The sequence below is a fragment of the Mustelus asterias genome, chromosome 3, assembly GCF_964213995.1.
Source record: "Mustelus asterias chromosome 3, sMusAst1.hap1.1, whole genome shotgun sequence".
In the NCBI taxonomy this organism is placed as follows: domain Eukaryota; kingdom Metazoa; phylum Chordata; class Chondrichthyes; order Carcharhiniformes; family Triakidae; genus Mustelus; species Mustelus asterias.
In genome coordinates this window covers 34,103,132-34,126,687 of record NC_135803.1, presented here as the reverse complement: position 1 = coordinate 34,126,687, position 23,556 = coordinate 34,103,132, and the positions used below count along the sequence as shown (strand labels likewise).

General features: G+C 48.4%; 1 protein-coding gene across 2 annotated transcripts in view; it reads left to right on the top strand.

Moving 5' to 3' along the window:
- LOC144489456 (chloride channel protein 2-like) overlaps positions 1–23,556 on the top strand; it is a 563,382-nt gene that overhangs the window by 463,127 nt on the left and 76,699 nt on the right. For both annotated transcript variants that reach the window (XM_078207326.1, XM_078207318.1), the window contains exon 16: positions 21,427–21,560. In XM_078207326.1, coding sequence (XP_078063452.1) covers positions 21,427–21,560 — 134 coding nt within the window. The remainder of the gene's footprint in view (positions 1–21,426; positions 21,561–23,556) is intronic.

The following is a 23,556-nucleotide window of genomic DNA, read 5'->3' as shown; positions in this document are numbered from 1 at the left end:
TTGCCACTTTTCAGCCCGAGCCTGGATATTGTCCAGGTCTTGCTGCATTTGGACATGGGCTGCTTCAGTATCTGAGGGGTGGCAAATGGTGCTGAACTTTGTGCAGTCATCAGCAAATATCCCCACTTCTGACCTTATGATGGAAAGAAGGTCATTGGTGAAGCAGCTGAAGATGATTGGGCCTTAGAGACTACCCTAAGGAACCCCTGCAATGATGCCCTGGAACTGAGATGATTAACCTCCGACAACCATAACCAGCTTCCTTTGTGCCAGGTACGAGTCCAAGTAGTGGAGAGGTTTCCCCCCGATTCCCACTAACCAATTTTGCCAGCGCTCCTTGATGTCACACTTGGTCTAATGCTGCTTCGATGTCATATCTTACATCCCCTCTCATATATTAAAAGAACTGCCCACTTTTATGCATTTTAAAAGTTGTATAGATCCAGTTCCTCACATGGGAGACTGATAAGGAAGGGAAGAGCACGTGGGACCCAGGGTAACTTGGCAAGCTGGATCCAAAACTGGCTTAGTGATAGGAGACAGAGGGTAGTGGTGGAAGGCTATTTGTGTGACTAGACAGTATCCAGTGGCATACTGTAGGAATCAGTGATAGGCCCCTTGTTCATGGTATATATAAACGATATAGATGAGAATGTAGGGGCGGTGAGTTGGAAGAATGATAACTAAGTTTGCAGATAACACACAGATCCAACAGCAGCAGCAGAGGAGCATTTGAGGAGAAGTTGGCACAGTCACCTCAACTGAACAGTGGGTAGCAGAAGAACCCCTTCAGTGATAAACTGGACATGGAGCTATCAGCATACAATGAAAGGTCAATGCAATCCATTACATATTTGTCTACCACCATGGATTCTCTGTCGCTGGTGAAATAAGGAGTCGTGTTGTCTACAGACCCCATTGTCTAGGGGTTTTGGTCCAAACTTAAACAATGTTTTGTGTGAATTTCACAAATGGTTGTAAAATTCCTTCAATCGAGTCCTTTTTAATCAAGTTTTGACCACAGGCTGTATTGTCTAACCATTCAAATGCCAAAGGAGTCACATGACCATCTTAAGTTTTGTGTGTTCATTTTTAGAACAAAATATGGCTTTAAAGTTTGTACAATCTTTGTGCCCAGAGTAGGCATGACGTAAGACATCTGCATATGAAGTAGTGCTGCATGAACTGTGCAGAAATGGCACACGATTGGGAACCAGAAATGGTCTGGCTGTCGGGTTCCCATTGTCAGTGTACCAATCAAACCCCATGTTCCTCTGACTCCTTTCTTCACATCTCTACTTCCACCAACCAGTCTTTGACAGCAGGGTCTTCAGCTATCTCTGAAACGCTTGACTCCCCCCATATCATGCTCATATCCTCCCCTCCTTCAAAAACCCTCTCTAAAACCTACCTCATTGCTTTTAACCTGAGGCACCAAGCTGAAACTTTCTCTGACCTTGCTCAGTGTTAGGCTATTTTTGCCACTGTGAAGCACTTTAATATTTCTTAATACATCATTAGTGCATGGTTGTGTCATCAAATTAGCTGTTCTAATTAGGAAGGCAGCAGGGGCCTTACAATTTACTTCAGTGCTGGGTGAGGACAAGATTGGACACCGCTGTAGTTAAATAACCTGCCATTACTCACTGTCAAGGTTCACACAGGAATCTTGGTCACTTGGGTGAGGTACTGTATACATAGAACATAGAACATAGAACATTACAGCGCAGAACAGGCCCTTCGGCCCACGATGTTGCACCGACCAGTTAAAAAAAAAAACTGTGACCCTCCAACCTAAACCAATTTCTTTTCGTCCATGAACCTATCTACGGATCTCTTAAACGCCCCCAAACTAGGCGCATTTACTACTGATGCTGGCAGGGCATTCCAATCCCTCACCACCCTCTGGGTAAAGAACCTACCCCTGACATCGGTTCTATAACTACCCCCCCTCAATTTAAAGCCATGCCCCCTCGTGCTGGATTTCTCCATCAGAGGAAAAAGGCTATCACTATCCACCCTATCTAAACCTCTAATCATCTTATATGTTTCAATAAGATCCCCTCTTAGCCGCCGCCTTTCCAGCGAAAACAATCCCAAATCCCTCAGCCTCTCCTCATAGGATCTCCCCTCCATACCAGGCAACATTCTGGTAAACCTCCTCTGCACCCTCTCCAAAGCCTCCACATCCTTCCTGTAATGTGGGGACCAGAACTGCACACAGTACTCCAAGTGCGGCCGCACCAGAGTTGTGTACAGTTGCAACATAACGCTACGACTCCTAAATTCAATCCCCCTACCAATAAACGCCAAGACACCATATGCCTTCTTAACAACCTTATCTACTTGATTCCCAACTTTCAGGGATCTATGCACACATACACCTAGATCCCTCTGCTCCTCCACACTATTCAAAGTCCTCCCGTTAGCCCTATACTCAACACATCTGTTATTCCTACCAAAGTGAATTACCTCACACTTCTCCGCATTAAACTCCATCCGCCACCTCTCGGCCCAACTTTGCAACCTGTCTAAGTCTTCCTGCAAACTACGACACCCTTCCTCACTGTCTACCACACCACCGACTTTGGTGTCATCAGCAAATTTGCTAATCCACCCAACTATACCCTCATCCAGATCATTAATAAATATTACAAACAGCAGTGGCCCCAAAACAGATCCCTGAGGTACACCACTTGTAACCGCACTCCATGATGAATATTTACTATCAACTGGTGGTATACCAGTTTTTACTATCAACTGGTGGTATACAGCTGGTGTATGTAGAACTGGACCCTAGCAAAGAACCAATGTCTGCAGGAAAGGAGGGAACAAAATACATGAGAACATTTATAAAGTCTGATAGATTTTTTAAATAAAATACTTGCTGACAAATTGTGGCAATTGCAGAATTGTATGACCAATAGTGCGATGTTATGTTCTGATTGCACACAGATTGTTGAGTGCTGAGGGAGGGTCCATACTGCAGAGGACCCTGGGGTAGGCAAGTATGATAACCCCCATGACTTGCATGGGGAATCACTGATTGACCTCCCTGTAGAACTTGTTGATTACGAGCTCCCAGGGGATTGGTAATTAATCGACCAGGTGGAGCTAGTATACGGTCGGTCCATTATTCCTTTTGTCCCGGTTGGAAGCAGTTGTGTTCACCACGGGCTTTCGGTTTTTGTTTTACTTTATTTTGTGCAGTGAAAGCACTGTTCCTTTATAGCCGACTTCTGAAGTTATTATGACAAGCCCACCGTGGATATCTACAGCTTGGTTAAGTGAGCATGCAACAATGCACGGATGCTGGCTGTGGACTCCTCCAAAGGTGTCCTAAAACTCTACAAGCTACGTGGGTCACTCTCCGATGATCGCATAAAGAGGGAATGTTGAGCGACTGAATTGCAGCTACAGACAGACCCTATGAGATCCAAATGCCTGGATGTAGCAGCTGAAAGAGACTTTGAGGTTGTCTTCTAACACTGTAAAGGAAACATTCTGCTGTGTGAGATTGTTGAACTTCTTCTGTTCAGTAGCAAGAAAACTTTAAAGGAAGCCTTTAAGAGCTGCTGACAGCCACCTACCACTTAATCCTTCAGTGTGCGCCAGGAGCACTGTGATGCCATGTAACTGAACTGACCTTGCATTATTGTGCAGTGTCATTTCTCAGCCCTGCGGAGACAGCGTCCCAACCATGCCGAGAATTACCCCTATTCATCTAATGGAATTTATTCTTTCCTCGTCACCCAGCCCCGACACACTTTTTGAATTGTACTCTTGTCACACAGAACTAGAGGAGTCAACTTTTCCCCCCATTAACACTGAATCCTGTGCATTGCTCCATCTAGAGAGCCTGTGCTAAGTCAGGCCAGACAAGCTTGGAGTTCCTTTTTTTATTTAGTCAAGGGAGGTAAAGGGATAGTGGTATTGTCACTGGACTAGTAATCCAGAGACCCAGGGTAATGCTCTGGGGACCCAGGTTCGAATCCCACCATGAAAGATGGTGAAATTTGAATTCAATAACAAGCTGGAATGAAAAGTCTACTGATAACCATGAAACCATTGTTGATTGTCATAAAAACCCATCTGATTCACTAATGTCCTTTAGAGATGGAAATATGTTGTCCTTACCTGGTCTGGCCTACATGTGACTCCAGACCTACAGCATTGTCATTGACTCTTAATTGTCCTCAGGGATGGGTAATAAATGCTGACCCAGCCAGCGACACCCACATCCCATGAATGAATTTTTAAAAAGCAAACAAATACACAGCAGAACCACATAAATGTCTATGTAGCAGAGAGGAAGATAGTGTCCCCTTTGCCAATGTGAACTTCCTGAAACATGCTCACAAATCCTACTTTTTCAAAATGCTGCATACTATAGGCAAGTAATGTAGTCAATTAGGAGATAAAATTTACTTTGTAACTCAAAAGACAAATATGCCTAACCCATCATATGGGTTGGTCTGAAAATAAAGTGAAGAATAGGGTTGCAAGAAACATTCTATTCTGATATAGCAGTTAATTCATTCAACATAGCTGCCTTAACAAGTATAATAATGTCTCTTACACCTGAAGTTTCTGTATATTTTGTACAAATGAATGGATGGTTTACAAGTCTCATTTGGCATTATTAACAACTCAACATGGTGGGGCAAAATAAAACTGAACATGGGGCGTCATGGTGGCACAGTTGTTTGCACTGCTGCCTCACAGCGCCAGGGACCCGGGTTCAATTCTGGCCTCAGTTCACTGTCTGTGTGGAGTTTGCACATTCTCCCTGTGTCTGCATGGGTTTCCTCCGGGTGCTCCGGTTTCCTCCCACAGTCCAAAGATGTGCTGGTTAGGTTGATTGGCCATGCTAAATTGACCCTAGTGTCAGGGGAATGGCAGAGTAAATATGTGGGGTTACGGGAATGGGGCCTAGGTGGGATTGTAGTCGATCAGACTTGATGGGCCGAATGGCCTCCTTCTGCATTGTAGGAATTCTATGATTCCATGGTAACCACTCTTCCTGATTGTGCTGCAAGAGGTGACTTTCTTTTAGTTTAATTGCTTAACTTAAAATTGCAAAAATAATTTTGTTTTGTTTTATGAAGCACTCATACACCCATATTAGGCCATCTACACCAGTGAGAAGTTATTGCGCATCAATCCTTATGCTAGGCTCACAAGCAGGGGGGCTCGAGGCATTCAGATTTTACCATCTCTTTCCCGCTGGTAAAATTGCCCTGAATTATAGGATCTATCACCAGGAAAACAAATCACTTTCAGAAGAAGCTGTGCATTATAATGAAGCATTTGGTCTGTGCGAGTATCTGACCGTATCAATCCGCTCCTTAAAATAACTAATAAACATTGTTACTGTGGTGTGTTGTTTATCCACGTAACACGTTCAGATCACTGGCACTAATCAAACCTCTAACCATGTGAACAGCTAGTAATTTAGACTAATTATACCGTCAGTACTATTCTGGGGATGGTATCCGCTGGTGGTGAAGGGCAGTCAGAAGATCCCTGTAACACTTCAGGCATATTTAACTCTGACTAGCGTCAAAGTGATGGCCACAGTGTGGACGAGCGTGGGTGACTCTTCAATATACGTCCTGTTTCCTGATGGCTCATTTTAGATCAGTTTTTTGGCTGGGACAGTTTGCTTTCTGCGAACACAAAAGAAATGCTAATCAGTATTTACCAGTGGAATTGTACTAAGCCAGTGAAAAGTTGGGAATGAGCTTATATCACTTGGCTTTATGGCAACCCACAGCCACACGCTCCTGTGGGCTTAAGAATCCCGATGACAGGGCCAAATGGGAATCCAGGTCCATGCTTGCTGACAGCAAGACAAGGTCAGCAATCTTCTGGTAGACGGCCCCCTAATTCACCAGCGGGATCTTCTGGTCCCACTGATGATGCAAATTGCAGCATGCTGCTCTGCAAAGGGACCTGGGTGTCCTTGTGCAAGAATCACAAGGAGTTGGTTTGCAGGTGCAGCAAGTAATTAAGAAGGCAAATGGAATTTTGTCCTTCATTGCTAGAGGGATGGAGTTTAAAAACAGCGAGGTTATGTTGCAGCTGTATAAGGTGCTGGTGAGGCCACACCTGGAGTACTGTGTACAGTTTTGGTCTCCTTACTCGAGAAAGAATATACTGGCACTGGAGGGGGTACAGAGGAGATTCACTAGGTTGATTCTGGAGTTGAGAGGGTTGGCTTATGAGGAGAGACTGAGTAGACTGGGGCTATACTCATTGGAATTCAGAAGAATGAGGGGATCTTATAGAAACATATAAGATTATGAAGAGAATAGATAAGATAGAAGCAGGGAAGTTGTTTCCACTGGTGGGTGAAACTAGAACTAGGGGGCATAGCCTCAAAATACGGGGAAGCAGATTTAGGACTGAGTTGAGGAGGAACTTCTTCACACAAAGGGTTGTGAATCTATGGAATTCCCTGCCCAGTGAAGCAGTTGAGGCTACCTCATTGAATGCCTTTAAGGCAAGGATAGATAAATTTTTGAACAGTAAAGGAATTAAGGGTTATGGTGAGTGGGCGGGTAAGTGTAGCTGAGTCCACGAAAAGATCAGCTATGATCTTATTGAATGGCGGAGCAGGCTTGAGGGGCTAGATGGCCTACTCCTGCTCCTAGTTCTTATGTTCTTATGTAAACCACGCCCCCCCCCCCCTCCCCCCCCCCCCGGTGTTTCCCAATGGCGTGGGGTGAATTCAATGGGAAATCCCTCCTGCCTCAAGGAAAATGCCAGAAAAGGCTGGAGAATCCTACCCATGACTTAACCCAGAGTTCAAAATCTAACGAAGATATAACCATCCTTTAATAGTTCTCGAGCAGATATCAAGGCACTGAATTCCTTTGAATGAATAGAAATAAAAACAAAGTGCTGGAAAATCTCAGCAGGTCTGAAAGCATCTGTGGAGAGAGAAGCAGAGGGTGGGATTTTTCAGTCCTTCCTGCCACCGGAATCTTCCAGTCCTGTCAAAGGCGAACCCTCGCATTGAGTTCCCCAGTGGTGGAATGGGCAAGCCACACAAAACACTCTAGACATTGGCGGGACCGGAACATTCTGACCAAGAACTTCCGCTCTGTTTCTTTCTCCACAGATGCTGTCAGATCAGCTGAATGTTTCTGACACATTTCAGTTTTTATTTCAGATCTCCAGCATCTGCAGCATTTTACTTTGGTTATATGAATGTACAGAAATTCATTAATACAGTTTAGGGTGTTCAATGCAAATTTGAATGACTCGCTTTATCGATGAAACATGTATCTACTTCTATTATTCTTGCAGTTTTTCTGGGGAAAGAGTTTCCCCTAACCCCTACCCCAGAATTTCCCTAACCCCTACCCCAGAGTTTCCCCCAAACCCCTACCCCAGAGTTTCCCCCCTAACCCCTACCCCAGAGTTTCCCCCTTAACCCCGACCCCAGAGTTTCCCCCCTAACCCCTACCCCAGAGTTTCTCCCAACTCCTACCCCAGAGTTTCCCCCCTAACCCCTACCCCAGAGTTTCTCCCAACCCCTACCCCAGAGTTTCCCCCCTAACCCCTACCCCAGAGTTTCCCCCCTAACCCCTACCCCAGAGTTTCTCCCAACTCCTACCCCAGAGTTTCCCCCCTAACCCCTACCCCAGAGTTTCCCCCCTAACCCCTACCCCAGAGTTTCCCCCCTAACCCCGACCCCAGAGTTTCTCCCAACCCCTACCCCAGAATTTCCCTAACCCCTACCCCAGAGTTTCCCCGAGTTGCAGGAAAGATATTACAGAAAGACATTGTGGCAAAACAGTGTTGTTAGTGAGCAGATCACAGTCATTCCCACATAAATGAGGAAATGGAATTAACTGCAAGGACAATTTTTTAAGTACAAATTGTAGCCATGTCGATGGATTTAAAAATATATAATATTTGGCAGCATTTAAATTAACCGGGATTAATCAGGAGCTGGCTGTCTCTATTGATAGGCGAATATAACCCTTGTAAATATAGTCAATGATTGGAACCCACCTCAACCAGATTCCATGTTAAAACAAAAGGGGCAGCTTCCACCACCCCCCCCATCCCAAAGTTTCCCCCTAACCCCTACCCCAAAGTTTCCCCCCTAACCCCTACCCCAGAGTTTCCCCCCAATCCCTACCCCAGAGTTTCCCCCTAATCCCTACCCCAGAGCTTCCCCCCGAACCCCTACCCCAGAGTTTCCCCAACCCCTACCCCAAAGTTTCCCCCTAATCCCTACCCCAGAGTTTCCCCCCTAATCCCTACCCTAGAGTTTCCCCCTAACCCCTACCCCAGAGCTTCCCCCCCAACCCCTACCCCAGAGTTTCCCCCCGAACCCCGACCCCAGAGTTTCCCCTTAATCTCTACCCCAGAGTTTCCCCCCTAGTCCCTACCCCAGAGTTTCCCCCTGAACCCCTACCCCTAGTTTCCCCAACCCCCTCGACCCTAGTTTCCCCACCCCTACCCCAGAGATTCCCCAATCCCTTAGTCCAGAGTTTCCCCTCCAACCCCATACCGCAGAGTTTCCCCCTCCTTCACAGAGTTTCCCCTTACCCCAGTGGTTTCCGGTACCCCAGAGTTTCCCCTTACCCCATTCCAGCGCTTAGCCCAACCGCAGGCCCCAGAGATTACCCACTCCAGAGATTCCCACCCCCCACCCAAGAGTTTCCTCCATCCCCTGACCCCAGAGTTTCCCCCGCCCCTGACCCCAGAGTTTCCCCCGCCCCGACCCCAGAGTTTCCCCCGCCCCTGACCCCAGGGTTTCCCCCGCCCCTGACCCCAGAGTTTCCCCCGCCCCTGACCCCAGGGTGTCCCAAACCCATCGTCTCCAGGTTGTCCCCGACGCCGCCGCGTCCCCACCCCCCGACCCCGCCGCGGCCCCGCCCCCCGGCGCCGACGCCGCCGCGTCCCCACCCACCGACCCCGCCGCGGCCCCGCCCCCCGACCCCACCGCGTCCCCGCCCCCGCCGACCCCGGCGCGTCCCCGACCCCGGCGCGTCCCCGCCCCCCCGAACCCGCCGCGTCCCCGCCCCCCCAACCCCAGCGCGTCCCCGCCCCCCCGAACCCACCGCGTCCCCCAACCCCGCCGCGTCCCCGACCCCACACCCCGACCCCGCCGCGTCCCCCGACCCCGCCCCCCGACCCCGCTGCATCCCCCGACCCCGACCCCGCCGCGTCCCCGCCCCCCCGACCCCGACCCCGCCGCGTCCCCCGACCCCGACCCCGCAGCGTCCCCCCGACCCCGACCCCGCCCCCCGACCCCGCCGCGTCCCCCGACCCCGACCCCGCCCCCCGACCCCGCCGCGTCCCCCGACCCCGACCCCGGCGCGTCCCCGACCCCGGCGCGCCCCCGACCCCGGCGCGCCCCCGACCCCAGCGTGCCCCCACCCGCCAACCCCGGCGCGCCCCCGACCCCGGCGCGCCCCCGACCCCCCAACCTCAGCGCGTCCCCGCCCCCCCGAACCCGCCGCGTCCCCCGACCCCGACGCGTCCCCGCCCCCCGACCCCACCCCCCGACCCCACCCCCCGACCCCGCCGCGTCCCCCGACCCCGACCCCGCCCCCCGACCCCGCTGCGTCCCCCGACCTCGACCCCGCCGCGTCCCCGCCCCCCCGACCCCGCCGCGTCCCCCGACCCCGCCCCCCGACCCCGCCGCGTCCCCCGACCCCGACCCCGCAGCGTCCCCCCGACCCCGACCCCGCCGCGTCCCCGACCCCGACCCCGTCCCCCGACCCCGCCGCGTCCCCCGACCCCGCCACGTCCCCCGACCCCGACCCCGCCGCGTCCCCGCCCCCGCCGCGTCCCCGTCCCCTCGACCCCGCCGTGTCCCCGCCCCCCCGACCCCGCCGCGTCCCGACCCCGCCGCGTCCCCGCTCCCCCGATCCCGCCGCGTCCCCGTCCCCTCGACCCCGCCGTGTCCCCGCCCCCCCGACCCCGCCGCGTCCCGACCCCGCCGCGTCCCCGCTCCCCCGATCCCGCCGCGTCCCCGCTCCCCCGACCCCACCGCGTCCCCGACCCCACCGCGTCCCCGACCCCGCCGCGTCCCCGCTTCCCCGACCCCGCCGCGTCCCCGCCCCCCGACCCCACCACGTCCCCGCCCCCCCGCCGCGTCCCCGCCCCCCCGACCCCGCCGCTTCCCCGCCCCCCCGACCGCGCCGCGTCCCCACCACCCCGACCCCGCCGCGTCCCCGCCCCCCCTGACCCCGGTGCGCCCCCGACCCCGCGGCGTCCCCGCCCCCCGCGCCCCACCGACTCCGGCACGTCCCCGCCCCCGGTGCGTCCCCGCCCCTGGCACGTCCCCGCCCCCCCACCCCCGGCACGCCCCCGACCCCGGCGCGCCCCCGACCCCGGCGCGCCCCCGACCCCGGCGTGCCCCCGACCCCAGCGTGCCCCCACCCGCCAACCCCGGCGTGCCCCCGACCCCGGCGTTCCCCCACCCGCCAACCCCGGCGTGCCCCCGACCCCGGCGTTCCCCCACCCGCCAACCCCGGCGTGCCCCCACCTGCCAACCCCGGCGCGCCCCCGACCCCGGCGCGCCCCCGACCCCGGCGTGCCCCCACCCGCCAACCCCGGCGTGCCCCCGACCCCGGCGCGCCCCCGACCCCGGTGTGCCCCCACCCGCCAACCCCGGCGCGCCCCCGACCCCGGTGTGCCCCCACCCGCCGACCCCGGCGTGCCCCCACCTGCCAACCCCGGCGTGCCCCCGACCCCGGCGTGCCCCCACCCGCCAACCCCAGCGCGCCCCTGACCCCGGCGCGCCCCCGACCCCGGCGTGCCCCCGACGTGCCCCCACCCGCCAACCCCGGCGCGCCCCCGACCCCGGCGTGCCCCCACCCGCCAACCCCGGCGCGCCCCCGACCCCGACGTGCCCCCACCCGCCAACCCCGGCGCGCCCCCGACCCCGGCGTGCCCCCACCCGCCGACCCCGCGCGCCCCCGACCCCGGCGAACCCCTGCCCCCAGGGCGTCCCCGCCCCCAGCGCGCTCTTATCCAGAGGAAACTGGAGTTTAATAACCTGAAAGCAAAATTTGGATCATTAAACTGAAATAGCAATTGAAAAAATATTAACTGTTTTTTATTAAATCATTTTTGTTTACTTCAACCTTCAGCTTTTGTTCATGATCACATTTACAAATGTAAGAATGGAAGCTCCAAGCTTAAGGAAGGGAGCCTGGGCTTCACATAGGATTGAATTTATTAATATTAATATTTAATCTTTCTGTCAATGTGACTTCTTTGTTGCAGGAATTGGAAGTTACACAAATTCCTGGTCAAAATATTTCAGAGTCCTGAAACCATATGAACGGTTTTAATAATTGACTTTATAAGCAAGAGATTTTGGAAATAAATAATGAACAGCCCAAAAGAGCTACATGGGGCGCTGTATTTCTATCCCATTTAAATGGTCAGCACATTTCCACAATCAGACCAGTTTAAATTTGGGTGTCCACATGAAATCTGTCAGAACATCTGTTTTTCGAGCTTGCTGGTTTACTGCCGCAGTTGAGTTTGTTTTGAGACAAAATGCTGTCAGTTCTGCTGAAGCGCACAGCAGGAAAATTTCAAACAATAATCGCATAATGGAGCAGATATCCTCCAGCTCAAAATCCATTTGCCCTGAAGGTGCGCACATCACTGCCCCTTTACTCTCAATCAGTAACTCTGTCCTTAATTATTCCTCACGCAGTTCACCGCAGTTTCTGTTGGAATAACTTCTGTGAGTTGCTTCAGTCCTTCTTAGATTCTATTTGTGCTGTAAATCACAACTCATTATATTAGGTTCTAAGACTTTTATATTTGGCAGTTCCATCTGCTACTAACCTTTTCTTGATTTCTTGAATTTTAATCCTACAATGGCTACAGCACAAAGGAGGCAATTCAGCCCTTGGCCTCCGTGTCAAATGAAATGTTGTGATTTAATTTATTTCTTTTCCTCAACATTGAGGAGGGACTTGAGGAACACAATGCGTTTTCTGAGCAGAAAACAAGGTTTGAGGCTCAAGATCCTCAAGATGATGAGAGACAGGCTGTGGGGGAAGAATTGAATGTGATTAGGGCACAAATTTTATTGTTAGGAGATCACGTGGGGCTCACCATCAGCCTTCTGCAGAGTGTGTCAGCTGCCAAGTTCAAAGCCAGCGACCCCCAAGTGCTTCCTGAGACCAGGATTGTACAGTTTAAATTAGTTAAATATGTTAAATCAAAGTTCTAACGCAGGCTTTAGTACTCTGGTCCTCAGAGGCCTCAGCCAACAGTCCTTAAAGGGAGTGCTACTGGGTGCCAACATAAAGGCAACTTAAAGAAAAATCAGTTTCATTTCTGTTGAGCCACGCAAGACTGTTCCTCCTACCTCCGCAAAATATCGTGGACAGCTGATAGCCCAGGATTGGCCTTCAAGGCATCTCCCTCACTCACGCCTCACCCACCCAGGAACCTCCCTGCAAACCTGCTTCATTTCGCAAATAGTTGAGATTCCTGTCTCCGACCAAAGAGCTGAATTGAGACACGCCAATCTGTACCTGCAGCTCTGTGGTTTCTTGTAGCTGAGGCCCCGAAGCCCAATTCCAATCGGGCCTTTGGTCAACATCTTTGTATGCATAGCATAATCTCGCCATCCAATTCAAGCCAGAAGCTGGCACTGATGGATTTTTATCTCCCTTTAATGTTCATGTAGAACTGTCAACAAAGACGATTGTTTCCAATCGGTAAACAAAAATAAAGATTTTCTTTTGCCCTACAGAATGGTGGATGTTGGAAGTAGCTTTCCAGTGCAGAGTTGCTGTGTCCATTGCCTGGTTTAACTAGTTGCTGGATGAGTAACTGGTTGAGCTTTCGGGATGGAAGTTAGATACGGACCGAGATGATGGAATATTTTATAGGAAATGATGATGCGCAGGCTGCTGGGGTTATAGGGGTTTGTACATAGTGGCACCAACTCGGGTAAAGTTCTATTCTATCCTGAACCCTTAGATATTACCCTTAACACTTACAAATGCTCCCTCTGTCCTTGGGGGCCCCCAGCATCACATGTAATCAAGAGTCAGAAACACCACCATGTACAGTGAGCATTCGAAGGAGGACAATGACCTTCGACAGATATGAATTGGCATTGAAAGTAATGGATAAATGTGTACAACTGAATGGGCTTGTGGGTTTAGAATATCAATAAATAGTTCATGTTCTTATATAAGCTTCAAGATTATTTCACATGCCAATATTTATAAAGTTATTCTGAGAAAATATCTGTCTTTGTTCCAATATCCCAATCCTAGTACAAGTCGGCATGCTGTTCACTGTAGTTAAAATTAATGTTGGCTCTAATTTTCTTGTTCATTTAAGTGCTCATGCAACAACTTGAAGGTTCAACTTGTACTCGGCCTGCTTAGGAACTTCTGGATTTTCTTGGAGGGAACGTTGGTTAAAACGTACCCCAATCCAAAAGTTATTGAAATACTTGGGGGAATAAGATTCTCGAATCCACACCGTCTCTGGATTTTGCACATTCTCCCCATGCCTGCGTGGGTTTCTTCTGGATGCTCCGGTTTCCTCCGACAAGCCAAAAATGTGCAGGTTAGGTGGATTGGCCGTGCTAACTTGCTCCTTAGTGTCAGAGGGATTAGCAGGGTAAATACATGGGGTTATGGGAAAGGGCGTGGGTGGGATTGTTTGCTGTTGGTGCTGGTTCGATGGGCTGCACTGTAGGGATCCTATGATGACAATTCTATTCTTATGATGAAATTCTTTATATGCCACCTGATTGGACCTAAGTTTTAAGGTGCTTTACATTGTGAATTATTTTTGGAATGTGGCCATTTCTTATATATGCAAATATCATGGTTATTCTGCATCAATAACATCCACAATATTATCATTATTAATGAGTTTTAGTTATGGTGCTGGACAATGGTATAACTTTGGAGGGACACCAAAAGGGCTGCTGACTTTGCTTTGAATAATGCCGTGTGATTTTTAACATCTAATGGGAACCAGCAGGGATGGTTCAACAAAGTGGCACTCCATCACTTTTGCATTGGAGTGTCAGTCTAGATTATGGGCTCAGATTCGCAACTACATAAAGGCATGATTATTACCAATTAAAGTAAGCAAAATTCACTCACTCATTACTGCCACATTTAGGAAAAGAAATGCATGAAAATTTTCATTTGTTGTTTGTATTCTCTACTAATACTTTTCCGGTTGAATTTAATAGTAATAAAGGTGACAAATGTCCCAGGTTTATGATATATATTGGTAAGTAGAAATTGAAAACAATTCATTCACTCTTTTAACTTAGAATTCACTTGCATTTATTTAAAATTTTAGTAAAGGCGTCTGCATATACAGCAGGGGTTTACTTCGAAGAAAATGGTTACCTAAAATATTAATTTGCACTCTACAAGATGATGTTAATACTTTAGAGTAAGCCTGAGAAAGCTAGAAATCTAATAAAGCGCTCGACTGTTGAATCAGAAATGCGCATAATTTGGTGAACTGTGTCCTTCTGAGAAATGTTCAGTTGTATTTCTGTCAAATGTAATCGAAATGTCAAATGTTAGAGGAATGCATGGGCAATTTGTTACATCTTTGAAATAATGTGAGGAACAGTTAACTGTTTTGAGTGAGGAATAAAATTCACCTTATAGCATTCAACCTGCCTCTCATCATTGAAGCATAAATTGCTAAATAAAGCACCTTGCTAATTATAATAGGAATATAATTGACTTGAACAATATAAACCAAAACTGTATTTATAGTATATTCCCATAAAAACATAGGATGAATCTATGTTATATTCGATACTTAGCACTGGTTAGCACTGCTTCCTCATAGCTCCAGGGACCCAGATTCGATTCCCGGTTTGGGGTCACTGTCTGTATAGAGTTTGCACGTTAATACCCGGAGGAGCACGTGTCTGTGTGGGCTTCCTCTGGATGCTCCAGTTTCCTCCCACAGTCCACAGATGTGTGGGTTAGGTGGATTGGCCATGCTAAATTGCCCCTTAGTGTCTGGGGACAAACTAGGGTAAATGCCTGGGGTTATGGGGGTTATGGCCTAGGTGGGATTGTGGTTGGTGCAGACTCGATGGGCCGAATGGCCTCCTTCTGCACTGTAGGATTCTATTCTCTGGTATACTTTACAACGCTGGTTTAGCCAACTGGATTAAGAATAAAAATGAAAGACTTGCATTTCCATAACTCCCTTCATGACCTCAGAATGAATCCAAATGTTATTACAATATTTATGAAATGTACTCACTGTTGTAATGTGGGAAACGCAGCATCCAATTTACACACAGTAAGATCCCACAAACAGCATTGTGCTAATGAGCAGTTATCTGTTTTTTGGTAATGGGTGAATATTGAGGATCAAGTTTTGACCAGATTCCAAAAAGAAAATATTTACTTTTCCAAAGTTCCTATTTTGCCAATTGTTGAAGATGAAAATCAACCTCAGAGTGGAACCTTATCAAATGTTACAACAGCCCACAAAGTGTGTTCAATTCTGGTTGCCGCACTACCAGAAGGATGTGGAGGCTTTGGAGAGGGTACAGAAAAGATTTACCAGGATGTTGCCTGGCATGGAGGGCATTAGCTATGAGGAGAAGTTGGAGAAACTTGGTTTGTTCTCACTGGAACGACAGAGGTTGAGGGGCGACCTGATAGAAGTCTACAAGATTATAAGGGGCATGGACAGAGTGGATAGTCAGAAGCTTTTTCCCCAAGGTGGAAGAGTCAATTACTAGGGGGGCATAGGTTTAAGGTGCGAGGGGCAAGGTTTAAAGGAGATGTATGAGGCAAGTTTTTTACAGTAAGAAGTCTCACAACACCAGGTTAAAGTCCAACAGGTTTATTTGGTAGCACAAGTCACAAGCTTTCGGAGCACTGCCCCTTCACCAGGTGAGTGGGAGTTCTGTTCACAAACAGGGCATATAAAGACACAAACTCAATTTACAAAATAATGGTTGGAGTGCGAGTCTTTACAGGTAATCAAGTTTTAAAGGTACAGACAATGTGACCTTTCAGACTTGATTACCTGTAAAGACTCGCATTCCAACCATTATCTTGTAAATTGAGTTTGTGTCTTTATATGCCCTGTTTGTGAACAGAACTCCCACACACCTGACGAAGGGGCAGCGCTCCGAAAGCTAGTGGCTTGTGCTACCAAATAAACCTGTTGGACTTTAACCTGGTGTTGTGAGACTTCTTACTGTGCCCACCCCAGTCCAATGCCGGCATCTCCACATCATGGCAAGTTTTTTACACAGAGAGGGGTGGGTGCCTGGAACTCGGGGGAGGTAGTGGAAGCAGATACGATAGTGACTTTTAAGGGGCATCTGGACAAATACATAAATAAGATGGGAATAGATGGATATGGTCCCCAGAAGGGTAGGGGGTTTTAGTTAAGTCGGGCAGCATGGTCGATGCAGGCTTGGAGGGCCGAAGGGCCTGTTCCTGTGCTGTAATTTTCTTTGTTCAAAGGATCACCACAGCAATAAGCGTGTTAATATCAATTGGCTATGAAGAGTCTCATAGCTCATTTGTGAACTCAATACATTATTAAATTCAATGTTTTTTAAAAAATATTTGCAAAGATTGGCTCAGCATCTTAAATATTGAAATAATGCAAACAGAATATTGCTAAATTGCTTTCGAGACAGACTTCACAGAGAGGGCTGACTGTTAGAGTAACACCCTAGACAAATCTTTGGATGCAGTATTATTCTTTTCAATGGTTTTTATTTGCTTGCTGATTATTAATGTTCATTGTTAGATATTTTCAATATTCAAATACAGTTCCCATGTTATTTATACGTGATTGGTATTTTGCTTTTTACTTCATTTTGACTACTTAGAACCGTAGCATCCCTACAATACAGAGGAGGCCATTTGGCCCATCAAGCCTGCACCGACATCAATCCCATCCAGGCCCCCTCCCCGTAACCCCATGCATTTACCATGCTAATCCCCCTGACACTAAGGAGCAATTTAGCATGGCCAATCCACCTAACCTGCACATCTTTGGACTGTGGGAGGAAACCGGAGCACCCGGAGGAAATCCACGCAGACACGTGCAAGCTCCACAGTCACCCGAGGCTGGAATTGAACCTGGGTCCCTGGCTCTGTGAGGCAGCAGAGCTAACCACTGTGCCGCCCCATACTTGTGTATGTTGTTCACCCAGAGAGTGATGAGCCTGTGGAATATTGTATGTTTTCAAGAAAGAGTTAGATACAGCCAATGGGGCCAAAGGGATCAGAGGATATGGGGAAAAGGTGGGATCAGGTTACTGTCTTGGATCATCTGCCATGGTCATACTGAATGGCAGAGCAGGATCGAATGGCGGAATGGCATACTCCTGCTCCTATTTTCTATGTTTAACAGATTGCCTCCATTAGATGTATTATTGACTTTGATACAAAGGAGCTCATACTGTTGCTGAGCAACCAATAAGCATCAACCTGTGAAGCTATTTTTGTAGCTGGAAGGAGATTAATTTGGTCAATTTTCAGAAGCTGTCTCAAATCCTATTACTTTGAAGGTGGAGGCAGATGTTTCCTGTAAAAGCCTGAATGTAAAAATGCATGTTGTCTGACACAGTCGAAAAAGTTCTTGGGTGTCTGTCGTATTTAGAAAAGATGCTAGTATTCCAAGAATCAGCCAGAGCTTGGAATGCTATATGGGAAAGAACAATACATGGAAGTTATGGTAAACTATGATAGGTCATTGGTCATAGCTCAGCTGGAGTACTGTGTCCAATTAAACGCCACATTTTAGAAGATATGTTAAGCTCTTGGAGAGAGGGGCAAAGGAGATTTAGCCAAAATGGCACCAGGTATAAAGGAATTCGGTTATGTGGAGAAAAGAAAATTAGGGGTGCACAACAAAGGGTGTCGACACTCAGCAGGTACATCAGGTAGAACAAAGAACAATACAGCACAGGAACAGGCCCTTCGGCCCTCCAAGCCCGCGCCGCTCCCTGGTCCAAACTAGACCATTCTTTTGTATCCCTCCATTCCCACTCCGTTCATATGGCTATCTAGATAAGTCTTAAACGTTCCCAGTGTGTCCGCCTCCACCACCTTGCCTGGCAGCGCATTCCAGGCCCCCACCACCCTCTGTGTAAAATATGTCCGTCTGATATCTGTGTTAAACCTCCCCCCCTTCACCTTGAACCTATGACCCCTCGTGAACGTCACCACCGACCTGGGGAAAAGCTTCCCACCGTTCACCCTATCTATGCCTTTCATAATTTTATACACCTCTATTAAGTCTCCCCTCATCCTCCGTCTTTCCAGGGAGAACAACCCCAGTTTACCCAATCTCTCCTCATAACTAAGCCCCTCCATACCAGGTAACATCCTGGTAAACCTCCTCTGTACTCTCTCCAAAGCCTCCACGTCCTTCTGGTAGTGTGGCGACCAGAACTGGACGCAGTATTCCAGATGCGGCCGAACCAACGTTCTATACATCTGCAACATCAGACCCCAACTTTTATACTCTATGCCCCGTCCTACAAAGGCAAGCATGCCATATGCCTTCTTCACCACCTTCTCCACCTGTAGGGTAGGGGCAACCACTGCCCTTGCCTCTGACCCCCCCCCCCCTTCCCCTTTCCTGTGACGCCTACCCTGCAATCCCCATCCCACCTTTGGTCTGGAAATGCCACGATGATCCTGGATTGCTCATGGATTGCCATCAGCTGCTGCTGCTCTCTCTGATTGGCCACCAGCTCTCAGCAGGCAGGATTCCCGCCACTGGGGACCTCCATTGCAGGGAAGATCGATGGTGGTGGTCGTTTAAAGTGCCTGAAGGGCACTTGATTCCATTGGGCATTCCCTGGTGGAAGTGACAGGGATTCCCTGCTGGTGAACCAGGCCCCATTGGCCCAACAATATCCCAGCTTCTGTTTCTTATCTATTAATCAATCCTCACTGTTAAATATCCCCAATCTCATAAACACTAACCTTGTTTTAGCAACCTCTTGTGTGGTACATTATTGAGTGCCTTCTGCAAATTTAAATATACTACACACAGTGGTTTCCCCTTATCTAGCCTTGTGTTATACCCCTCACGGTGCAGCCTGTGGCTGAAGCTGGGGCCAGCTCAGCTGCCTCAAGATCTGCCTGGGGCACTGGGCCCCTGCTCTTCCACTGGGAGCCTGCCTCCAGACAGCTGGCCTAGTCCCCAGTGCCTTTGGGGACCAGCAGACCCACATGAAAACTTTAGTCGGCTTCTGATAATTGGCCTTAATAGATCATTAGTCTACATCGATTGGCAACCTGTTGCTTGTGGGCAAGTACTTTTCCATTCTCCATCTTAACCTTAAAATCTATCGATTCATCTCCACAGATTCTGTCTGAGCTGCTGAGTATTTCCAGCACTTTCTGTTTTCATTTCAGATTTCCAGCGTTCACAGTATTTTGCTTTGTTTGATTTTCAGGATGTGTTATACTGGGCAGAATTATATAATTCCACTTGAATATGTTGAGTAACATCCTGACTGTCAGTAATAGCTGTATCCACAGCAAAATATGTAGAGGATATACAGAAGTGAAGCGATTCTGGGAAAGCATAACAAGCAAAATTTTCAGTGATAGCAATTCAAAGTTACAAACTTCCCATGCAAATGCTTATTTGTACCATAGAAGGAATCCTTGATGTGATCCGGGAAAACAAGTGTTACCCCATTTATTGTACAGCCTAAAAATCGTGCTGTGAGATACAAGCCTATATTTGTTGTAAAAACATGTGGGGTAGAAATTATTCTGGGCCTTTGTTTCCACACTGCAGGCACCCAGACCCAAGTGTTTTGAGAATTTATAGTAATTAATCCTGAGGCCTCATCTGAGTAATGGGGGTGAGCCACTGACACCAGCTGCACGCACGCAAAGGCTGCCTGATGGGAGAGATCAAAATTGGGGCCGTCACCATCAGCAGTCCTGGGAAGTGAGGGTGGGGAGGGGTTGGAGCCAATTACAGGTGATGGGGTGATTGTAATGCCAGTGGAGTCGGGGAAGCACTCAACCTAGTTAATGTCAGCCACAATGGAAGAAGCCTGAACTGGTCAGGCCTGGCACCTGCCATACACATTGGTGACTCATTGTCCAAAGAAAAGTACAGCACAGGAACAGGCTCTTCGGCCCTCCAAGCCCATGCTGATCATTATGCCCTAACTAAAGTACAAAAAAAACCTTCTGCCGTTCCTCGGTCAACATCCCTCTATTCCTTCCCTATTCATGTACCCTTCCTGATGCCTCTTAAATGTTGCTAATGTGCCTGCTCCCACCACCTCCTCTGACTGCACATTCCAGGCACCCACCACTCTCTGTGTGAAAAACTTCCCTTGCACATCTCCCTTAAACTTTCCCTCTCTCACCTTGAACCTGTGCCCCCTTGTAATTGGCACTTCCATCCTGGGAAAAAGCCTCTCGCTATCCACCCTGTCTATGCCTCTTATAATTTTGTAGGCGTCTATCAGGTCTCCCCTCAGCCTCTGCCTTTCCAGTGAAAGCAATCCTAATTTATTCAACCTCTCCTCATAATCAATACCCTCGAGACCAGGCAACATCCTAGTGAACCTTCTTTGCACTCTCTCCAAAGCTTCTAAGTCCTTCTGGTAGCGTGGCGACCAAAACTGCACGCAATACTCCAAATGCAGCCTAACCAAGGTTTTATATAGCTGCAACATGATTTCCCAACTCTTGTACTCAATGGCCTGGCCGATGATGGCAAGCACGCTGTATGCCTTCTTAATCACCTTGGCTACCTGTGTTACCACTTTTATGGTGTAAAGATGCCGGCATTGGACTGGGTTCCCACTTTTATGGAACTGTGGACCTGCACACCCAGGTTCCTCTGTATGTCAAGGTTGATCTAACAAGGGCCTAATTTTAGGCACCCAGCAAGCCACCTAGAAATGGGCCCCACAAATTGAGCAGTAGGATCAATGCCTGTGCAGATTGTACACAGACCTGTCCCAGTGTTTGGGGGTCTCACACCTCAAACATGATTGTAACAGATCCTAATTTCCCCCCAGTGGGAACATTAGACGAGGAGTGGGACCTTACTAACTCTTGATACCCCAACCTAACAAAAACCTATTGATCTCATGCTTAACATTTCAGTTGGCCCAGCATGCATAGTCTTTTGGTTGGAGCGAGTTCGAGATTTATGTGTGAAGTAATACTTCTTGATTTCACTCCTAAATGGTCTAATATTAATTTAAGATTATGCTGTGTTTAAAATAGTGGAGAGGAAATTCAGAAAAGCACATTATTTTAATGTACAGTGGTGGAGTAATGTTGTTGTCTTAGCTTTGCTGTCACCAGCCATAAATATGCGGAGTTCTATTATCCTCGGAGAGGATACTGTTTATTACAGATCATTGCTTATTGAAATACTCTTTTTCTTCAGGAAATATAACATCCGTGTGGAAGATATAATGGTAAGAGACATCCGCTTTGTCATTGTAAACTGCAAGTACAGGGAACTGCAAGATCTCCTTCTCTGCACCAAACTTAAACATCTTCCTCTTGTTGAGTCGTCAGGTAAGAAGAAAAAAAGCCTTTAATAATTTTTGACATAAGCTTAGGAACCAGAGACACCTCTCTCTGCTAACAGGTTTATCCGAAAAATATGAAGTCAGACCAAATTATTTTCTTAAGTGCCAGCTTTGGTTTGCTTTAACATTCTGTCAAGAGTTATGGACGGCACAGTGGCTAGCACTGCTGCCTCACAGCGCCAGGGACCTGGGCTCGATTCCTGTCTTGGGTCACTGTCTGTGTGGAGTTTGCACGTTCTCCCCGTGTCTGTGTGGGTTTCCTCCTGGTGCTCCGGTTTCCTCCCACAGTCCGAAGACGTGCGGGTTAGGTTGATTGGCAATGCTAAATTTCCCCTTAGTGTCAGGGGGACTGGCTAGGATAAATATGTGGGATTGTGGGGATAGGACCTGGGTGGGATTTTGGTCGGTGCAAACTCGATGGGCCAAATGGCCTCCTTCCGCACTGTAAGGTTTCTATGATCTAAATACAGCATCAGTGTGTTCATTATCCTTGTGCATCAATCTGGAAATCACTTTTGTCCAGAATAGATAATTCAGAGACAAATAAAAATACTTTCTCGAACAAAATTTTTATTTTAAGACAAATGGAGTTCCTTAAGAAACCTTCACTTAGGAAATGTGTCCTTTCTGTAAGGTCAAGTTGCAAAATTCTTTTCTGCCATAAATCTATACAATGGGTCTACAGACATGTTTACCTGAAATACTATGAGGATATTAACTGTTGGTGACAGTATGAAATGCCTGTTATATGATCAGATGCCTGTGATGACACCACATATAATCTGTAGAACGGGCTGCAGCTCCAACATTGCGCATTCTACACCATCACGAAAAACTAAAATTATCTCTGTAGGTAAATCTTTAAAAGTCCTATTTACTGGTTTCACCAATCGTTCTCAGTTCCGTCAACAGTGTAGCTCCTTTTAACACCATTAAGAGCAAGCGTAATTGAAATTTCCGTTTGTGTATTTTGTGATTTTTTTTGAGTTCAGTTTATCTTTGTTTAGTTCAGTCTCGCTGCAGAATGGTAGGAGCTAATTAAAGTTGTTTACTTGGTGCCTTAACCATGGGCCAGATTGAATGAGCAATGGGTAGTTAATTGGTTAGAGAAGAGGTGTGATTATCTGTTCTCTGGCTTTCTTCTCCTGTGGCACTTTGGGTTATTGTGATAATTAAGACAGTATAAATTTGAAGTGAGTTGCAAGAGGCCAGTGGAGGGGGGCAAAGTTTAGCCTCAGTGGGACTTCAACCTTAGCTACAGCGTTTGCTTTCTATAATTAATGGTTGTGTGATGTGAGTAAGAGGAGCATGATTCTTGTGAGTTTGGTACTTGTGTCATTTCAGGCTACTTTTTAGATACAAGGGGCACTGCAGGGGATACTTCTGGAGCGTGATGTATTCTTAGTGTATCCAGGGACATCAATTTTGCACTTTTATTGTTATTCTGCAGCAGAGTAGCATCTGGGAGGGTGAGAGGTTTCTAGATTATACTCTCTGGAACAAGGGACGTCCATTGGGCAGCACGGTGGCACAGCGGTTAGCTCTGCTGCCTCACAGCTCCAGGGACCTGGGTTCGATTCCCAGCTTGGGTTACTGTCTGTGTGGAATTTGCACATTCTCCTCGTGTCTGCGTGGGTTTCCTCCGGGTGCTCCGATTTCCTCCCACAGTCCAAAGATATACGGATTAGGTTGATTGGCCATGATAAATTGCACCTTAGTGTCCAGGGGTAGTTTAGAGGGATTAGCAGGGTAAATGTGTGGGGTTGTATGATCGGGCCTGGGGGTGGGATTGTTGTCGGTGCAGACCCGATGGGCTGAATGGCCCCCCGTCTGCACCGTGGGGTTTCTATGATTGGTTTTCCATGAAAATGACTCCTAGATGGTGTAGAAAGCAAAGTGGGTGACCGTCCAAAGAGCCGACAAGGGAGACAAAGGATGCCTGAGTCCGTGCAATTGTTCAGTAGAAGCTTATATGAAGTGGC